This window comes from Sus scrofa, chromosome 1 (assembly GCF_054392235.1).
Source record: "Sus scrofa isolate SSC_HxYL_T2T_F1_AM1 chromosome 1, Sscrofa_HxYL_maternal_Yorkshire_Landrace_v2.0, whole genome shotgun sequence".
Lineage (NCBI taxonomy): Eukaryota > Metazoa > Chordata > Mammalia > Artiodactyla > Suidae > Sus > Sus scrofa.
In genome coordinates, this window is record NC_139383.1 from 67,102,910 (window position 1) to 67,122,411 (window position 19,502).

At 38.5% G+C, this 19,502-nt stretch overlaps 1 protein-coding gene across 1 annotated transcript in view; it reads left to right on the forward strand.

Moving 5' to 3' along the window:
* LOC100515111 (uncharacterized) overlaps positions 1–19,502 on the forward strand; it is a 441,565-nt gene that overhangs the window by 407,970 nt on the left and 14,093 nt on the right. The window contains exons 7-9 of the mRNA XM_085013067.1: positions 3,672–3,951; positions 10,680–10,898; positions 11,496–11,563. Coding sequence (XP_084869193.1) covers positions 3,672–3,697 — 26 coding nt within the window. The 3' untranslated portion in view covers positions 3,698–3,951; positions 10,680–10,898; positions 11,496–11,563. The remainder of the gene's footprint in view (positions 1–3,671; positions 3,952–10,679; positions 10,899–11,495; positions 11,564–19,502) is intronic.

Sequence of the window (19,502 nt, forward strand, 5' to 3'; positions counted from 1 at the left end):
TTGGATCCTTAACCCACTGAGCAAGGCCAGGGATTGAACTTGCATTCTCACAGAGACAGCAGGTCCTTAACCTGCTGAGCCACAAGGGGAACTCCTAGATGCCATTCTATTCATTAAAGATTTAATTTAGAAATGTTCCTAATATGTACTAGAAAATGTTGATTTTTTTCATGTGGCAAAAGCCACATTTAGAGGATTACATGACGGTTAATGTAACAGAAAAAGCTTATACATGGTTTTCATTTGTAATAGGAAAGTCAGGTTACTGCAGCATCTTCTGCATTGTTACATGTTTAATCCTGGACAGCCTGACCTCTTACTCTAGCTTAATAATTTTATTTTCTCTAATACATCGTTTCTATAAAGGTGAATTACGATATTTAGAAATGTTTTGAAGATTGCATTGTATAAAGTAAATAATTCTAACCATCGTAGACATTTCTCTGCACTAAAATAAGTGATTGTAAGACGGTTGCCCTTTGAAGAGCAAAGTAGCACAGCAAACAAGTTTTCCTTCATGGGACTTATTAAATGTGTAGCCTGCTGTATCTGAGTATCTCCATTGTCTCTCGCCTCCAGCTCCTGGGACTCGAGAGAAAGGGAGAGAGGATGATTTGGTTAGAATTTCTAGCTTCACATACAAGTGGTAACTTTAGAGACAGATTTATTTCTGAAGCTGTCTCCTGAAGAAAAATAGGTGGTTAATTACATATCTTAGGAAAAGCATGGGAGATTTCGGAACTAACTTTTACCACTTGTGCCTATTTATCTATTCCATACCTGCAGTAACGACCCTTAATTATAAGAAGCCTTCAAATATACAAAGATTATTTCCCACATGGAGTTCCAGTCGTGGCTCAGTGGTTAACAAATCCGACTAGGAACCATGAGGTTGTGGGTTCTATCCCTGGCCTTGCTCAGTGGGTTAAGGATCCGGTGTTGCCATGAGCTGTGGTGTAGGTTGCAGACCTGGCTCGGGTCCCAAGTTGCTGTGGCTCTGGCGTAGGCGGGTGGCTACAGCTCCAATTGGACCCCTAGCCTGGGAACCTCCATATGCTGCAGGTACAAAAAGACAAAAAAAAAAAAATTATTTCCCACAAATAAGGAAGTTAACATGTACCGATGTACCGAGCACCTGATACTGCACAGGAATTTATGAAAATGGTCCACCATGAAAGGCAGGGAAACCTAGGAGTAGAAAAGTCAGAAACCCTGGGAAAGGGGAGTTGTCCATGGCTTCCGTCGTCGACCATTGGTATTCTCGGTCACTGCCCCAGTTCAGTTTTTCTGCCATTTTGACTAGATGATCTGTTTTGCATAACTAGCATGTTCTGTGTCTTCTCCACGAGAGCAACCAGGAAAAACTTTGCAACCTTCATTTTCCAGCTTTTGTGAGAACGATCCTCTGTTTGGTGAGCTTTAGTGACACGCTTGGGCTGAACTTCAAAAGGTGGATGAGATAGGAGGGGCTCTCCTGCTCCTGCACCCTGTCCAAGAGGGCTGGGGGAGGAGGACCCTTGCCTGCCTCCCTCCCTGAGCACTGCCCAGACCAAACTAGAGCAGTAGAAGTAGATATATTGACAAATATTGACACAGTGGAGAAAAGCAACCATGTAATAATAAAGCCCTGGCATTGTGCTGAAAGGAGCAGTCATATTATAAGAAATAAAGGTATATTTACCTCAAAATATTGTACTACAAAGTACCTGTTCTTGGCCTGTCCAGCTCTAAGAGAAGGAGGTGGGAAATCAAGGTGGAGCCATGAGACTGGAATCCAGCACCCTGGGGTGCAGGTGAAGGGGTGAATGTCATTAATTTCACTATTCAACAGTTTTGCTGCAAGCAGTTTTTGTGCACAACCAATTGGCCATAAGACAGTGTTGCCATAAAACACAAACAAACAGAAATAAAAGAGAGATGTTGAAAGGATGTAATGAAACGTGAAAAATTAATAAGGTGGAAAATGAAAACAAAAAATACTTGAATACATTTCAAATATGTGTGGATTTATGGTTATAGTTGTATTCAGGTATATCTTGGGAAAGCAATGATACTTCCTTTCTCAAGTTGATCATTAAGGATTCAGGATCTAATGTGGACGTTAAGTTATTTACAGTATTTTTAAAATTGTGCTGTAAGTCTCTTCACATCTTGCTGGAAATAAAATGAGCAGAGAAAGGATTCTGCTCTTTCTTATCTATAAGTAATGTGGACCACTGGTAGTACATTTTTGGACTACAGTTAAATATTCCATCATATGACTATTTTCTATATTTCACCAAATTGTCTCGGTGCCAAATACCAAAATTCTGTCTGCACTATGGCCTCCACTATCAAAGAACAAAAGGTTTTCACCATTTTCAAGAAACATATACATCAGGAATCACACAGCCATTTCTTTTTTTGCTTCATAGGGGGAGCTTGATTCTTCTTTTGCCTCTAAATTCTAATATTGTGTGATAAATTTGGTAAAGGTGGTTAGGTATTGGATAGCAAGTATCTAAATTGGCCAAGAATCAGTATTTATGTTCTTGAAGACTACTGTGAATTACTAGCTGCCTCTTTGATATTTTCCATAGCTTGGTAAACTCTTGGTTTGAATGGGTGGAAGGGATTTGCTCACTGATATGTTACTTTCTAGTTTAGTTTATTACAGAGAGCAGGCTGGCTTTACGCTCTTATTATTTCACACTTCCAGTACGTTTTCTTATCACTGTATTTTTTATTAAGTTGATATACATAGTTGTTATCCATTACTTCAAGAGTCATCATTTCTCCTTGCCACTGTCTAAACCATTATAAGGCCTAGCATTTATAGACTATATAAAAGGGGAGTACTGTATTTATGGAGAGATGAAACCAACCTGTCAATTAATTGAAACCAAACTGTCAAACCAAACTGTCAAATAGTTATTTTCTCTTTTATGACAAAATTGCCTTATAGCCAATTGGTTTTGTGGCAAAACTGCTTGTGGCAAAGATTCCCATGGTGACGGTATCTAGAAACAGTGGACAGGTAGTCTGGACTATCAGGGGAGGTGAACAAGAGAGAAAGAGACAGAAAGGGAGAAATCTTTGGCACTGAGATGAGCTGGCATCCACTGAGAGTGATGGGTATTTTAGGAGGGAAAATAAAAAGTTTTCTCCATCCTCTGCCAGATATAATCTTCCTTCCCTAATAGTATTATCTCCTTTCTGAAAATGTATTCTCCATCCCTTCCAAACATTTGAAAGTATACAGACAAAAAGAGAAACAAAACTCTTAGAGGGGCCAGTCACTGGACGACTCAGTCTATGAAGGAGACACATCCATTTTCTGTAGATGCGCCTGGGTGATATTTCACCCACAAGGCCACTTCCTCCTTCCTGTCCTGATTCCAACCCCTCAAACCCACTCCCTCCATGACCCCTTCCAGGAGCTCTATAGTCTCCCCTGCAAACATCCATCATGACCGCAGTTACAGGCTGAGGGGCCCCAGAGATGCTGTGTGTGGAGGAGGATGGAGAAGGGTCTACCCACTCTCTCCTGATTGTTTCTACCTTGCTGTTTTGTTGTACCCTCAATACCTAGAGGCTTTGTAAAGTCTTTAAGAAGTACAAAAGTCATGTGTTCTTCTAAAAAAGTTTATTTGAAGATATATATTTTTAAACCTCTCTTATCTGTTCTGCAGGCTGCTTGGGGAGATGGGCAAATTAAAAAGTCAAAAACATATCAGAAAAACTCATGGACGAGTGAAACACCAGCAACAGCCTTTTGCAGAAATGGCTAGTTCTGAAGTCTTCGCTGGCTCTCTCTCTGACTGGGGGCCTGCCTTGCTTTCTGATGTCTGTCTAAATTAACCCCTGGTTATTGAAAGTCAAGACCCATTTGTATGAGTCAAGAAAGAAGTTGTTCTCCTGAAATCATGATGGCCGTCAACTATGCAGGAGCAGCCCAGAGTTTCTGGTGAGGTGAGAACATTGATTTTCCTGTTGCTTGCACAACTCACCTTTTCACACTCCAGAAAACCTGGCAGAAAACATGTTGGTGCTCAGGATCAAGTGACTGAATTAAGGTTGCCATGACTCCCTACCTACTTTTGATGCCATTTTGTAACATTGGTGTAAGTGGAGAAAAAGCTATGAGGAGAGAACGTTGTGTGATAAGGGAGGGCATTCTAGCTTACCTCATGTAAAGGAGGACCAAGAATTGCACTTAACTCTGCTCTGAAAAATCCCATATTAATTTTTAAATGTGTATTCTACCCCAACGACAGTACTTAAAAAATACGTATTTTTTAATTTCGGAAGATATTTCCTTCTGATATTAAATGTTTCAAGACAGAATAGAGTAGTAGATAACACCCACTTACCTCTGGGCTGGCACCCACTTACCTCTGTGCAACTACGGGCAAGCTATTTGACCTCCTTTTGCCTCAGCTTTACCATTCATAATATGAAGACAATAATAAATACTATATTATGAAGTTGGTGTGAGGATTAAGTTAGACAATCCATAGAAATCCAGTGAGAAAAGTGTTTGGGACATATAAACACTCAAAAACTATTAGTTTACATAGAGGAAATCGGAGACCATTGGGGCAGAAGGTGGCAACATAATTTTTGGATCTTTCCAAATGCTGCATAAAAAAAGACATAGACAACTAGATAAAAAGATAAAAAACCCTATGAACAACACAAAAAAGTGACAAAATATTCCCATTAACTCCAAAAATATAAGCAGATGGGAGCAGATTATCAATAGCCACAAGAACTAGATGTTTTCAGCTTCCACGAAGGGGGAAGCAATGGGAAGCACCAGACATCTGTCAGACCTGAGAACAGGAGAGTCCCCGCAACGTCAACAGCTATCCACTAAAAGTGCAGAATGCCAGTTTGAGAGATGGAGAGATTTTGCCCGATCTAACAGCAGTGCAAATAATCTGAGAGTAAGGACTGGGGGCACTGGAGCAGGCTAGCCCTTGTGAACCCTCAACACATATTTGTCATGGTTCCATTCATAATAGAACCCCATATTGAGGAGAAGCAAGTAGATTTGAATGGAAGTTGAGGATAGAGACAATACAGTTGAAGGAAAGAGAAGGTCCATATAAAAATAGAGGAGGAGAAAGATCCAGAAAATCTCAAAAAAAAAAAAAAAAAAGCTACCAAATTTTTAAACACTACACAAGAACAGGAGAAAAAACTGTTCGGTTATTAACTCCATCTTGAAGCTTACTTCTTTTTAAAAGTTCAGGAAAATTAAATTCAAATTAAAACAAGAAATACTAAATGAAATATATATACATTTAAAATTGGAAAAAAAACTATGATATACTATTTCAAAAAACCTTTTAAAATTGAGAATATAACTCAAGAAATAAATGAACAACAGAAGTCAAATGGGAAAGATTTAGAATGAAGTGACAGAACTCAAAAAATGATTAGAAATAAAAGAAATTTTTCTTCTTTTTAAAACTTTTTTGAACTGTTTAAAATTGAAGTATAGTTGTTTACAATATTACATGTTACAAGTGTGCAACACAGTGTTCATGATTTTTAAAGGTTATACTCCATTTATAGTTATTAAATATTAGCTATATTCCCTGTGTTGTGCAATACATCCTTGTGGCTTATTTATTTTGTGCAGAAGAGTTTGCACCTCTTAATCCTCTACTCCTATCGTGTTCCTTCCCCTTCCCTATCCCCGCTGGTAACCACTGGTTTTTTTCCTTTATCTGTGAGTCCATTTATTTTTTTGTTATAGTCACTAATATTGTTGTGTTTTTTAGATTCCACAGATAAGTGACATCATACAATATTTGTCTTTTTCTGACATAATTCACTTAGCATAATACCCTTCAAGTCTATCCATATTGTTGCAAATTTCATTCTTTTTATGGCTGATTCCTATATATATGAATATATATATATATATATATAGGAATGAATATATATATTTATATGTTTACCACTAGTCACACCCATGGCATGTGGAAGCTCCCAGGCCAGAGATCATACCCATACCAAGCAGCAGTTCCTGCTATTGCAGTAACAATACTGGATCCTTAACTCACTGAGCCACAAGGGAACTCCTGTATTCCACATCTTCTTTATAGATTCATCTGTTGATGGAAACCTGAGTGAAAAGCTAAAAGCTCCTCCTCTAAAATCAGAAACAAGACAAGAATGTCTACTCTTGCAATTTCTATTTAGCATACTATAAGAAGTCTTAGCCACAACAAACAGACAAGAAAAAGAAATAAAAGCCATCCAAATTTGAAAGGAATAAGTAAAACTGTCACTATTTGTAGATGACATGATACTATATATAGAAAACCTGAAGTTTTCTATATATGTAAATACAGGTAAATGACTTATGCTTGGAAACTATAAAAGATGCTGATGAAAGAAATTGAAGATGACACAAACAGGCAGAAAGTTATACAAGCAAGATTAATATTGTTAAAATGACCATACTACCTAAGACGTTATATGGATTCAATGCAACCCCTATCAAAATAACAATGGTGGTTTTCATAGAACTAGAACAAATACTTCTAAAATTTGTATGTATGGAAACACAAAAGACCCTGAGTAGGCAAAACAGTCTTCATAAATAAGAACAAATTTGGAGGTATCATGCTCCCTGATTTCAAACTTCACTACAATGCTACAGAATCAAAACATTAGACATCAATTGAGTAGACTAGAGAACCCAGGTATGAACCCATACTTATATGGGCAATTAATCTACAGCAAAGGAGGCAAGAATATAAAATGGTAGAAAGGCAACCTTTTCAATAAATGATGTTGGGAAGACTGGACAGCTACATGCAAAAAAAAATCAAACTGGACCACTCACTCACATCATGAGCAAAAATAAATTCAAAATGGATTAAAGAGTTAAATGTAACACCTGAAACCATAAAATTTCCAGGAGAAAACACGGGGAGTAAAGAGTGGTTTGGATTGGGAGCTTAGGGTTAAGAGATGCAAACTATTGCTTTTGGAATGGATTAGCAATGAGATCCTGCTGTATAGCACTGGGAACTATGTCTAGTCACTTATGATGGAGCTTGATAATGGGAGAAAAAAGAATGTATACATGTATGTGTAACTGGGTCCCCATGCTATACAGTAGAAAAAAAATTATATTGGGGAAATAACAATAAAAAAATAAATTAAAAAAATTTAAAAGGTAACTTTTTAAAATTATAGTCGATTTACAGTGTTTTGCCAATTTCTGTTACAGAGCAAAATGACCCAGTCACACACATATATACATTCCTTTTCTTAAATTATCTTCCATCATTGTCTATCTCAAGAGACTGGATATAGTTCCCTGGGCTATAGAGTAGGACTTCATTGCTTATCTATTCTAAATGTAATATTTTACATCTACTAACCCCTAACTCCCAGTCCATTCCACTCCCTCCCTTCTTCCTCTGGGCAACCACAAGTCTGTTCTCTATGTCTGTGAGTCTGTTTCTGTTTTGTAGATAGGTTCACTTGTGCCATATTTTAAATTCCATAGGTGGTAAGCTTTTTGATGTTGATCCTAGTGATATTTTTTGGATATGTCTCCTCAGACACAGAAGACAAAAGCAGGAGTTCCCATCGTGGTGCGGTGGTTAACGAATCCGACTAGGAACCATGAAGTTGTGGGTTCGATCCCTGCCTTTGCTCAGTGGGTTAATGATCCAGCGTTGCCGTGAGCTGTGGTGTAGGTTGCAGACGCGGCTCGGATCCCGCATTGCTGTGGCTCTGGCATAGGCTGGCAGCTACAGCTCCAATTAGACCCCTAGCCTGGGAACCTCCATATGCCACGGGAGCGGCCCAAGAAATAGCAAAAAGAAAAAAAAAAAAAAAGGAAAAAAAACCCCAGAAAATTGGACTATATCGAACTAAAAACCTTTTGCACAGTGAAGGAAATTATCAACAAAACAAAAAGGTTGCCTACTAAATGAAAGAAGATATTTGCAAATGATATACCTACTGAAAGATTAATATCCAAATATACAAAAAACTCGTACAACTCAAACAACAACAAAAAAAATCATATTAAAAAATGGGCAGAGGATCTGAATAAACCTTCTTCCAAAGAATATATACAAATGCCCCACAGGCACATAAAAAGATGCTCAACATCATTAATTATGAGGCAGGGAAATGCAAATCAAAACTACTATGAGATATCACCTCACACCTGTCAGAATGGCTATTATCCAAAAGAAAACAAGTGCTGAGGATGTGTACAAAAGAAAACCCTTATGCACTTTTGGTGAGAATGTAAATTGGTGCAGCCACTGTGGAAACCAGTACAGACATTCTCAAAAAAATAAAACTAGAACTACCATATGATCAAGCAATTCCACTCTTGGGTATATATCCAAAGAAAATAAAAACACTAACAGAAAAGGTATATCCGCTTCAATTTTCATAGCAGGATTATTCACAATAGCCAAGCTATAGAAGCAACTTAAGTGTCTATCAACAGATGAAAGAATAAAAAAATGTGGTGAATATAAAATGGAATATTACTCAGCCATAAAAAATGAAATTATACAATTTGCAACAACAGGGATAACCTTAGAGGGTATTATGCTCAATGAAATAAGTCAGAGAAAAATATTGTATGATATCACTATATGTGAAATCTAAATAAAACAAACTAGTGACTATAACAAAACAGGAGTTCCCATCGTGGCGCAGTGGTTAACGAATCTGACTAGGAATCATGAGGTTGCAGGTTCAATCCCTGGCCTTGTTCAGTGGGTTAAGGATCCGGTGTTACCATGACCTGTGGTGTAGGTTGCAGACGCAGCTCGGATCCCGCATTGCTATGGCTCTGACATAGGCTGGTGGCTACAGGTACGATTCGATCCCTAGCCTGGGAACCTCCATATGCCATGGGAGTGGCCCTAGAAAAGGCAAAAAGACCGAAAAAAAAAGCAAAACAGACTCACAGATATATAGAACAAACTAGTGGGTACCAGTGGGGAGAAAGTGAGGAGGGGTAAAATAGAAGTAGGAAATTAAGAGGAACAAATTATTGTACATAAAGTAAATAAGCTGCAAGGATATATTGTACAGCACAGGGAAATACAAGCATTATTTTATAATAACTTTAAATGGAGTGTAGTCTATACAAATATTGAATCACTATGTGTATACCTGAAACTAATATATCATGAATCAACTATACTTCAATAATAAAAAGTTAACTACTTCAGAGTTCCAGTCATGGTACAGTGGAAAAGAATCCACCTAGGAACCATGAGATTGCAGGTTTGATCCTTGGCCTCACTCGGTGGATTAAGGATCCGGCATTGCCGTGAGCTGTGGTGTAGCTCACAGATGTGACTTGGATCTAGCGTTGCTGTGGCTGTGGCATAGGCTGGCAGCTGTAACTCTGAGTAAACCCCTAGCCTGGGAATCTCCATATGTTGTGGGCGTGGCCCTAAAAAAAAAGTTATTTCAAGAAGTTTAAGAAAAAAAAACGTAAAATTAAAATCAAAGAAAGAAGAAAAAATAGGCAAAATGACTGGATCAGAAAGGAAACAATAACAAGATAGTAGATGTAAATCCATATGTATCAGTAATTAAATTTAATCTAAAATGATCTAAATGCTCTAATTAAATTTTATCAGGTGCAATAAGAATAAATAAATAGGGAGCGCCCTAGTAGCCTAGTGGTTAAGTATCTGGCATTGTCAGTGCTGGTCGTGGATTTGTTCTCTGGAACAAATCCTTATGGATTTCCTTATGGAAGTTCTCAGGAACTTCCTTATGCTGTGGGCATGGCCAAAAGAAAAAGAAGAAATAAATCAAGTTAAGAATAAAGGTTCAAAAGGGTGGGGGAAAAACTGTAATTGCAATGTATACATGTAAGGATAACCTGACCCCCTTGCTGTACAGTGGGAAAATAAAAAAATAAAAAATAAATTAAAAAAAAAAAAGAATAAAGGTTCATTCCTATGACCACAGCTATCAAATTTGGACCTCCATAATCAGATCAGCTTCTCTAAAATTCATTGTTCACCAAGCCATCCTGCTCATGCCTCTATTCTTTTTTCTGATGTTCACTAGCTGGAGCTTGAACCATAGACCAGCATTTCCCCTCACTTCCTCCACTCTGACTACAGTGTCAGTCCAGTCTAGTCTCAGGCCATCAGTAATCGCACCATGTTTCTTTCTTTCTATTTTCCCTTTTCACCTTAATTTAATTCTAAAATTCCTTAAGAGTGGACAATGCTGTTATGGCAAGAATATGGGCTTTGCACTTGAACTTGGCACTGACCCAATAAATTATGGCAATTAGATAACTTGTCTGAGCCCCAGTGGCCCCATCTGTAAAGGAGAAGTGTCTAACACTGTGCTAGGCATGTTGTAAGTGTCAGTTTCCTTCCTCCCTTTGTGTTCATTCCAGTAGAAACTAGAATGCTGAATGACCAGCCAATGTCTTGGCCAAACACACAAGAAGAGTACAGTCATAACCAAGGCAATTCATTTCCAAGTTGTTCCTTAAGCACAGCTCCTCACTGAGGCCTTGGGAAATGAAGGAGAATGCTTTCCTGTCATTAGAATCACAGCCTTTGCTTCACCTTGACCATTTCCTGTATACTATTACTGGGTCAAGAACTAGAGTCTGGATTTTTCTAGCCATTCATCTTGTGTTTTTATTTCTGACGTCACAGACTCAGCTCCTATGTAGCCGGAATGTCCACACAGCTCCTGAGGATAGTCAAAAGGCTTTTGAAAAAAATAACCAGAACTCCATGCTGCTGTGAAAATTTCCTGGCAGGAGACATAAGGGTCGCATCCTCCAGCTGGAGAATGAAGCATGGCGCAGCTTCCTCCAGGCCTTGCCGAGTGGGCCTCTGTGGCCAGATTGGATTTGACATTGCAGCTCAGTGGTGAGTTGGGCAACTACTGAGTGAAGGGCTGAGCTTAGATTATTCATGGCCAAGTCTCACAAGATTCAAAGACTTGGATGCTGTGAGCAGTCCCCAAAGAGTCCAGGGACTATAATTCTGTGTTATTATAGTGTTGATCTTAGAAAACTTATCTAGAAAAATGTGCTATTGTAGGAACCAGACATGTCTAAAGAAACACCTTTCTGAGATATATTGTTCATGAGCTGAAAAGACTAGATATGAGGCTAAAGGGACAAATTATTTGAATTTAATATATTGAGCATTATAGTAAAAAATATACACAGTAAGCATTGGCATATATTGACATAAAAATATATTTTGTATCCTACTTCTTGTAACAACATTGATAGAAAGCATTACAGAATAACAATGTGACACATAGATAAACATAATGGGTCAGTTACTCTTGTGTTGGCTTTACTTGAAGTTACTGAGAATACATGATGCAATGTTGGATGTTTTACTCTAGATATTGTCCTACAGAAGTGGTCCTTTGATTTAACATAACCTCAATTCAGGGTCATACCATCCACATGGAGAATATGTAAGAGTTTCTTTGTGTTTTTTTCATTTAAGGAGAAATCTATTTTCCTGCAGAAGGGATTCAGGAGTGAGTCATAGGAAGGCAGCGCTGAGTGACAGAGGTGAGTGCTAGAGGATCTCAGACAAGTTATACTTTCCAAAATGTTTAAAAAGTGACTAAATGCACATCAAGAAGTAGGAGGGGTGATTTTGCGATATAAACAACCCCATACCTCCTGGGTGGGAAGCTCCACAGACTGGAAACTAACTGGTACACAGAGACTCACCTACAGGAGTGAGAGTTCTGAGCCCAGCATCAAACTCTCACGTGTGGAGATCTGGCATGGGGAGAAAGCCCGGGAGCATCTGGCATTGAAGGCCAGTGGGGCTTGTGTGCAGGAGCTCCATGGGACTGGGGGAAACAGAGACCCCATTCTTAAAAGGCACACACAGATTTTCACGTGCACTGGGTCCCAGGGCAAAGCAGTCTCCATGGGAATCTGGGTCAAACCTGACCACAGTTCTTGGAGGATATCCTGGGAAAACAGGGGTGAATGTGGCTTGTTGTGAGGGAAGGACATGGGAAGCAAAGCTCTTGGGAATATTCAGCAGCCATGCCTTTCTCTGGAGGTGGCCATTTTGGGAAAATCTGGTCCTCAGTCAGCTGCTGAGAAGCCCCAGGGCAAAGAACAACCCAGGTGGGATCACAGCCCCACCCCTCAGTAAACAGGCTACCTAAAGACCCCTCAGGCACACAGCTGCCTCTAATCCCATCCAGAGACTGAGCCCCACCCACCAGAGGGATTAGAATCAGCTCCACCTACCAGGGGGCAGGCATCAGCTCCTCCCATCAGGAAGCCTACAGCAAGTCCCCATACCAACTTCAGCCACGGGGGGAAGACATCAGAAGTAAGAGAAGTAAGACAGGCTACAACTCTATTATCTGTAAAAAGATAACCACACGGAAAACCTATAAAAATGGAAAGACAGAGAACTATAACTCAGATGAGGGAGAAAGGAAAAACCCCAGAAAAACAGCTAAGCGAGGAGGAGATTCTTAGCCTCCAGGAAAAAGACTTTAGACTGTTGATGCTGAAGATGATGCAAGACATTGGAAATAAACTGGAGGCAAAGATGGATAACTTACAGGAAACACTGACCAAAGAGATACAAGATAGAAAACTTAAACAAGAAGAGATGCACAATACAATCACTGAAATAAAAAATTCACTAGAAGCAGCTAACAGCAAAACACAGGAGGCAGAAGAACGAATAAGTGAGGTGGAGGACAGATTAGTGGAAATTACGGATGCGGAACAGAAAAGAGAAAAAAGATTGAAAACAAATGAAGAGCATCTCAGAGAACTCTGGGACAACGTTAAACGCACCAACATCCATATTATAGGGGTGCCAGAAGGAGAAGAGAGAGAGAAGGAGACAGAAAAAATATTCCAAGAGATAATAGCCAAAAACTTCCCTAACATGGGGCAGGAATCACTCACTCAAATCCAGGAAGCGCAACGAGTACCGTATAAAATAAACCCAAGGAGGAACACCCAAGACACATATTAATCCAACTGACCAAAATTAAAGACAGAGAAAATCTTGAAAGCAGCTAGGGAAAAGAAACAAATAACATACAAGGGAACCCCAATAAGGTTATAAGCAGATTTTTCAACAGAAACTCTGCAGGCCAGAAGGGAGTGGCATGATATACTCAACGTGATGAAAGGAAAAAACCTCCAACCAAGATTACTCTACCCAGCAAGGCTGTCATTCAGATTTGAAGGGGAAATCAAAACCTTCACAGATAAGCAAAAGCTGAGAGAATTCAGCAACACTAAACCAGCCTTACAACAAATACTAGAGGAACTTCTATAGGCAGAAAAGAACAAGAGAAGAGGGAAAGAAAAAACAAAGTAATTAATAAAATGGCAATAAGAACATACATATCAATAATTACCTTAAATGTGAATGGACTAAACGCCCCAGCCAAAAGACATCGACTGGCTGAATGGATACAAAAACAAGATCCATATATATGCTGTCTTCAAGAGACCCACTTCACTTCTAGGGACACATACAAATTGAAAGTGAGAGGATGGAAGACAATATTTCATGCAAACGGGGATCAAAAGAAAGCTGGAGTAGCAATACTCATATCAGACAAAATAGACTTTAAAATGAATATTTTAAGGGACAAAGAAGGACATTACATAATGATCAAAGGATCAATCCAAGAAGATGTTATAGCAATTTTAAATATCTACGCACCCAACACAGGTTCACCACAATATATGAGGCAACTGCTAACAACCTTAAAAGGAGAAATCAACAATAACACAATAACAGTAGGGGACTTTAACACCCCACTTACAACAATAGACAATCAACCAGACAGAAAATCAATAAGGAAACACAGGCCCCGAATGATGCATTAAACAAGATGGACTTAATAGATATTTATAGGACAATTCATCCAAAAGCAGCAGAATACACATTCTTCTCAAGTGCACATGGAACATTCTCTAAGATTGAGCATATCCTGGGCTACAAATCCAACCTCGGCAACTTTAAGAAAATTGAAATCATATCAAGCATCTTTTCCGACCACAATGCTATACGACTAGAAATCAACAAGAAAAAAAAACCCACAAAAAACACAAACACGTGGAGACTAAACAACATGCTACTAAACAACCAATGGATCACTGAAGAAATCAAAGAGGAAATTAAAAAATACCTAGAAGCAAATGACAACAAAGAGATGACATTCCAAAACCTATGGGATCCAGCAAAGGCCATTTTAAGAGGAAAGTTTATAGCAATACAAGCCCACCTCAGGAAACAAGAAAAAGCTCAAATAATCAACCTAACTTTACATCTAAAGCAGCTAGAGAGAGAAGAACAGACAAGACCTCAAGTTAGTAGAAGGAAAGAAATCATACAGATCAGAGCAGAAATCAATGTAATAGAAACAAAGAAAACCATAGAAAAGATCAATGAAACGAAAAGCTGGTTCTTTGAAAAGATCAACAAAATTGATAAACCCCTAGCCAGACTTATCAAGCAAAAAAGAGAGAGGACTCAAATCAATAAAATTAGAAATGAAAAAGGAGAAGTAACAACGGACACCACAGAAATACAAAGGATCATAAGAGACTACTATATGCAACTATACGCCAATCAAATGGAAAACCTGGAAGAAATGGACAAATTCTTAGAAAAGTATAATCTTCCAAGACTAAACCATGATGAAATAGAAAAGATGAATGGACTAATCACAAAAACTGAAATTGAAACTGTGATTAAAAAACTTCCAACAAACAAAAGTCCAGGACCAGATGCCTTCACAGGTGAATTCTATCAAACATTTAGAGAAGAGCTAACACCTCTCCTTCTGAAACTATTTCAAAAAATTGCAGAGGAAAAGATACTCCCAAACTCATTCTATGAGGCCACCGTCACCCTGATACCAAAACCAGACAAAGATACCACAAAAAAAGAAAACTACAGGCCAATATCACTGATGAACATCGATGCAAAAATCCTCAACAAACTACTAGCAAACCACATCCAACAATACATTAAAAAGATTGTACATCATGATCAAGTGGGATTTATCCCAGGGATGCAAGAGTTCTTCAATATCCGCAAATCCATCAGTGTGATACACCACATTAACAAACTGAAGAATAAAAACCATATGATCCTCTCAATAGACGCAGAAAAAGCCTTTGACAAAATCCAATAAACATTTCTGATAAAAACACTTCAGAAAGTGGGCATAACAGGAACCTACCTCAACATGATAAAGGCCATATATGACAAACCCACAGCAAACATCATTCTCAATGGCGAAAAGCTGAAAGAATTCCCACTGAGATCAGGAACAAGACAAGGATGTCCGCTCTCACCACTACTCTTCAACATAATTCTGGAAGTCCTAGCCACAGCAATCAGAGAAGTAAAAGAAATAAAAGGAATCCAAATTGGAAAGGAAGAAGTAAAACTATCGCTATTTGCAGATGACATGATACTATACCTAAAGACTCTACCAGAAAACTGTTAGAGCTTATCCACGAATTTGGCAAAGTTGCAGGATACAAAATCAATACACAGAAATCAATAGCATTTCTATATACTAACAATGAAAAAGCAGAAAAGGAAATTAGGGAAGCAATCCCATTTACCACTGCATCCAAAAGAGTAAAATACCTAGGAGTAAACCTACCTAAAGAGACAAAAGACCTGTACTCTGAAAACTACAAGCCACTGATGAAAGACATCAAAGATGACACAAAGAGATGGAAAGATATACCATGCTCGTGGATTGGAAGAGTTAATATTATCAAAATGACTATACTACCTAAGGCAATCTACAGATTCAATGCAATCCCTATCAAATTACCAAGGACATTTTTCACAGAACTTGAACAAAATATTTTAATGTTTTTTTGGAAGCACAAAAGACCCAGAATAGCCAGAGACATCCAAAAAAAAAAAAAAAAAAAATGGAGCTGGAGGAATCAAGCTCCTGGACTTCAGGCTATACTACAAAGCAACAATCATCAAAACTGTAAGGTACTGGCACAAAGACAGACATATAGATCAGTGGAACAGGATAGAAAGCCCAGAATTAAACCCATGCGCCTACAGCCAACTCATCTATGACAAAGGAGGCAAGAATATACAATGGAGAAAGGACAGCTTGTTCAATAAGTGGTGCTGGGAAAACTGGACAGCCACATGGAAAAGAATGAAATGAGAACATCCCAAACACCATACACAAAAATAAATTCCAAATGGATTAAAGACCTAGGTGTAAGACCCGACAGTATAAAACTCTTAGAGGAAAACATAGGCCAAACACTCTCTGACATAAATGACAGCAACATCTTCTCAGATCAACCAATCAGAGTATTGACAATAAAAATAACAAATGGGACCTAATCAAACTGAAAAGTTTCTGCACAGCAAAGGAAACCCTAAGCAAAACAAAAAGACAACCCACAGAATGGGAGAAAATCTTTGCAAGTGAATCAACTGACAAGGGATTAATCTCCAAAATTTATAAACACCTTCTGCAGCTCCATACCAAAAAAACAAACAAACCTATCAAAAAATGGGAAGAAGATCTAAACAGACAGTTCTCCAAAGAAGACATATGGATGGCCAAGAAACACATGAAAAGATGTTCAATGTCACTCATTATTAGAAAAATGCAAATCAAAACCACGATGAGGTACCACCTTACACCAGCCAGAATGGCCATCATCCAAAAGTCGACAAACAATAAGTGCTGGAGAGGGTGTGGAGAAAAAGGAACACTAGTACACTGTTGGTGGGATTGTAAAGTGGTGCAACCACTGTGGAAAGCAGTATGGAGATTCCTCAGAAAACTAAACATAGAACTACCATTTGATCTAGCAGTCCCACCCCTGGGCATCTACCCAGAGAAAACCATGACTCGTAAAGACACATGTACTCCAATGTTCATCGCAGCACTATTTACAATAGCCAAGACATGGAAACAACCTAAATGTCCATCGACAGAGGAGGGGAACAAGAAGAAGTGGTACATATAACCACAATGGAATATTACTCAGCCATTAAAAAGAACGAAATACCAGCATTTTTTGCAACATGGATGGACCTAGAAACTATCATGCTAAGTGAAGTCAGCCATCCAATGAGACACCAACATTCAATGCTTTCACTGACATGTGGAATCTGAAAAAAGGACAGAGAGAACTTCTTTGCAGAACAGATGCTGACTCACAGACATTGAAAAACTTATGGTCTCTGGAGGAGACTGTTTGGGGGGTGGGGGGATGTGCTTCGACTGTGGGATGGAAATCCTGTGAAATTGGATTGTTATGATCATTATACAACTACAGATGTGATTAAAAAATAAATAAATAAAATAAATAAAAATAAAAAATAAAAAAATAAAATACATTTATAAATACATAAATAGAATATGTTATATATAAATATATATGAAATTTTACTATCTAGAGGTAAATTATATGTATATTTGTATTTTCACAAATTTCTTTACAAATGTTCATCTGACAATGGGCATAGAAGTTAACATTTTTTTCTTTCGTTCTCAGAATAAAGTATAAGCTCAAATTACAAAAAAAGAGAAGTGACTAAATGAAACAATATATATTAGGCATATATTTGATAAAAATCACATTTATAAAAGCCCAGGGATGACAGACAAAGACCAATTTTGGCACAGTGGCCCTTGTGCATTGGAGGAAGAGACTGGAGCATGTGGGTTGATCTAAGTCATTGGCCATGTTCCAGGGCTTATTTGTGGCCATGGGTTCACAAGGTTGCACTATGTTATTAAATAAATAAACAAAGATATTAAAATGGGACTATGCATGAATCTATAGTGACAATGTGTTTCCAGCTAAGAATTTGGATCAACCCAATTTGCTACACCTGAGATTCATTTAAAAAAAAGAAACTTTGGAGTTCCTATTGTGGCTCAGTGGGTTAAGAACCCAACATAGTCTCTATGAGGATGTGAGTTTGATCCCTAGCTTTGCTCAATGGGTTAAGGATCTGGCATTGCCACAAGCTTAGGTGTAGTTTGCAGATGCTGCTCAGATCTGGCATTGCTGTGGTTTTGGTGCAGCCCAGCAGCTGCAGCTCCAATTAGACCCCTAGCCCAGGAACTTCCATATGCCACAGGTATGGCTGTAAAATTAAATGAATAAATCATTTTTTAAAAAAAAGAAAGAAACTTTAATTTTTTAATGAAATAAGTCAGGAGGAAGGCACAGGGATTATATATTTTTTTGTTTTAAAAAATTTTCCAAGTTTGCTATAGACATCCTCATCACTAGCTCCAGACTCCTATCAATGAGGTAGAAGATAATGCTCCTCAAAGCAGCCAGACGTGGAACCATACATTGGTGGGGAAGAGGATGGAGAGGGCCTAGGAGGGAGAAGAGGAGGATAAATGAAGAGAGAAATGAAGTCCATCTGTATAGATGGGAAAGTGTCCAGAATACAAAGGCATGAATTGAAAAATCCATTGGCTGACAGTGGTCTCATTGGCAAGGCCATTGCATAAAACATACATCTTACATGAATATGCAATTATCTATCAAACACTTATTATGCTAGAAAAGAGATTTGGTTAACCTCCCAAAGAGGCTTATAGCTGGAGGGTAAAACACTTAACAGATTGTCAGGTTCAAAAATGTTGTCAGGTTCTCAGATAGGTTCCCCTATCTGAGAAAAAAAAAAAGGTAATAAATGTTGAAAAGATCAAGCTTTCAGCTCAGCAAGGGATTGTGTGTGTGTGTGTCTGTGTGTCTGTGTGTGTGTAGACATACATTGGACAAAAGCTTGGCAAACTTGATTTCATTTCCCAGAACAAAACAATCACCCTCTTCCCACTGCTGGTGTCAGTTCTTAACTCCCCTGTAGTTTGGAGGCAGCTACTCTGTGCATCAAGGCTGATAGAACACTCTTTGACACATGCACTTTCCTGTCAAATCTATAGGATTTGTTTGGCTCACATCACTGGGCACCTGCTCTACCCAAGGCACAGAGATGTAGATGAAGGCTTTTGAACAGGCATTTGAATTAAAATGGAGCCTATGTGTTTTTGTGTTTGTGGTTTTCCTGGAGAAGACTTTTAACATCCGGTCTGTCTGATTTCATCCCACCCCGTCACAGCATGCCCCTTGTAAACATTTAGGTTTGATGTTGATTTGTGATGCTTTGCCAAGAGCATTTGTCTTTGTCACTGGGGGTACCCTCTGCCTTTGTTTTGTGATATATGCTACTTAGGATGGGAGCTGATGGATGTCTGTAACCAGCACGTTCCTGTTCACATGCAGCATCTTTACTGGAACAACAGTCTGTTTTGCAATAAAACTTACTTTCTGGTATTTACGGACTTCTTTAGCCTGAACACCAATTCCAGTCATGAGGCTGAAATCATGGCATGATTGATTTAGAGAGGCTGATGTTAGTTGTTTGGAGCAGTATGATCTAGGGAACCTTCCATGAAATGATTTTCCTACCAAC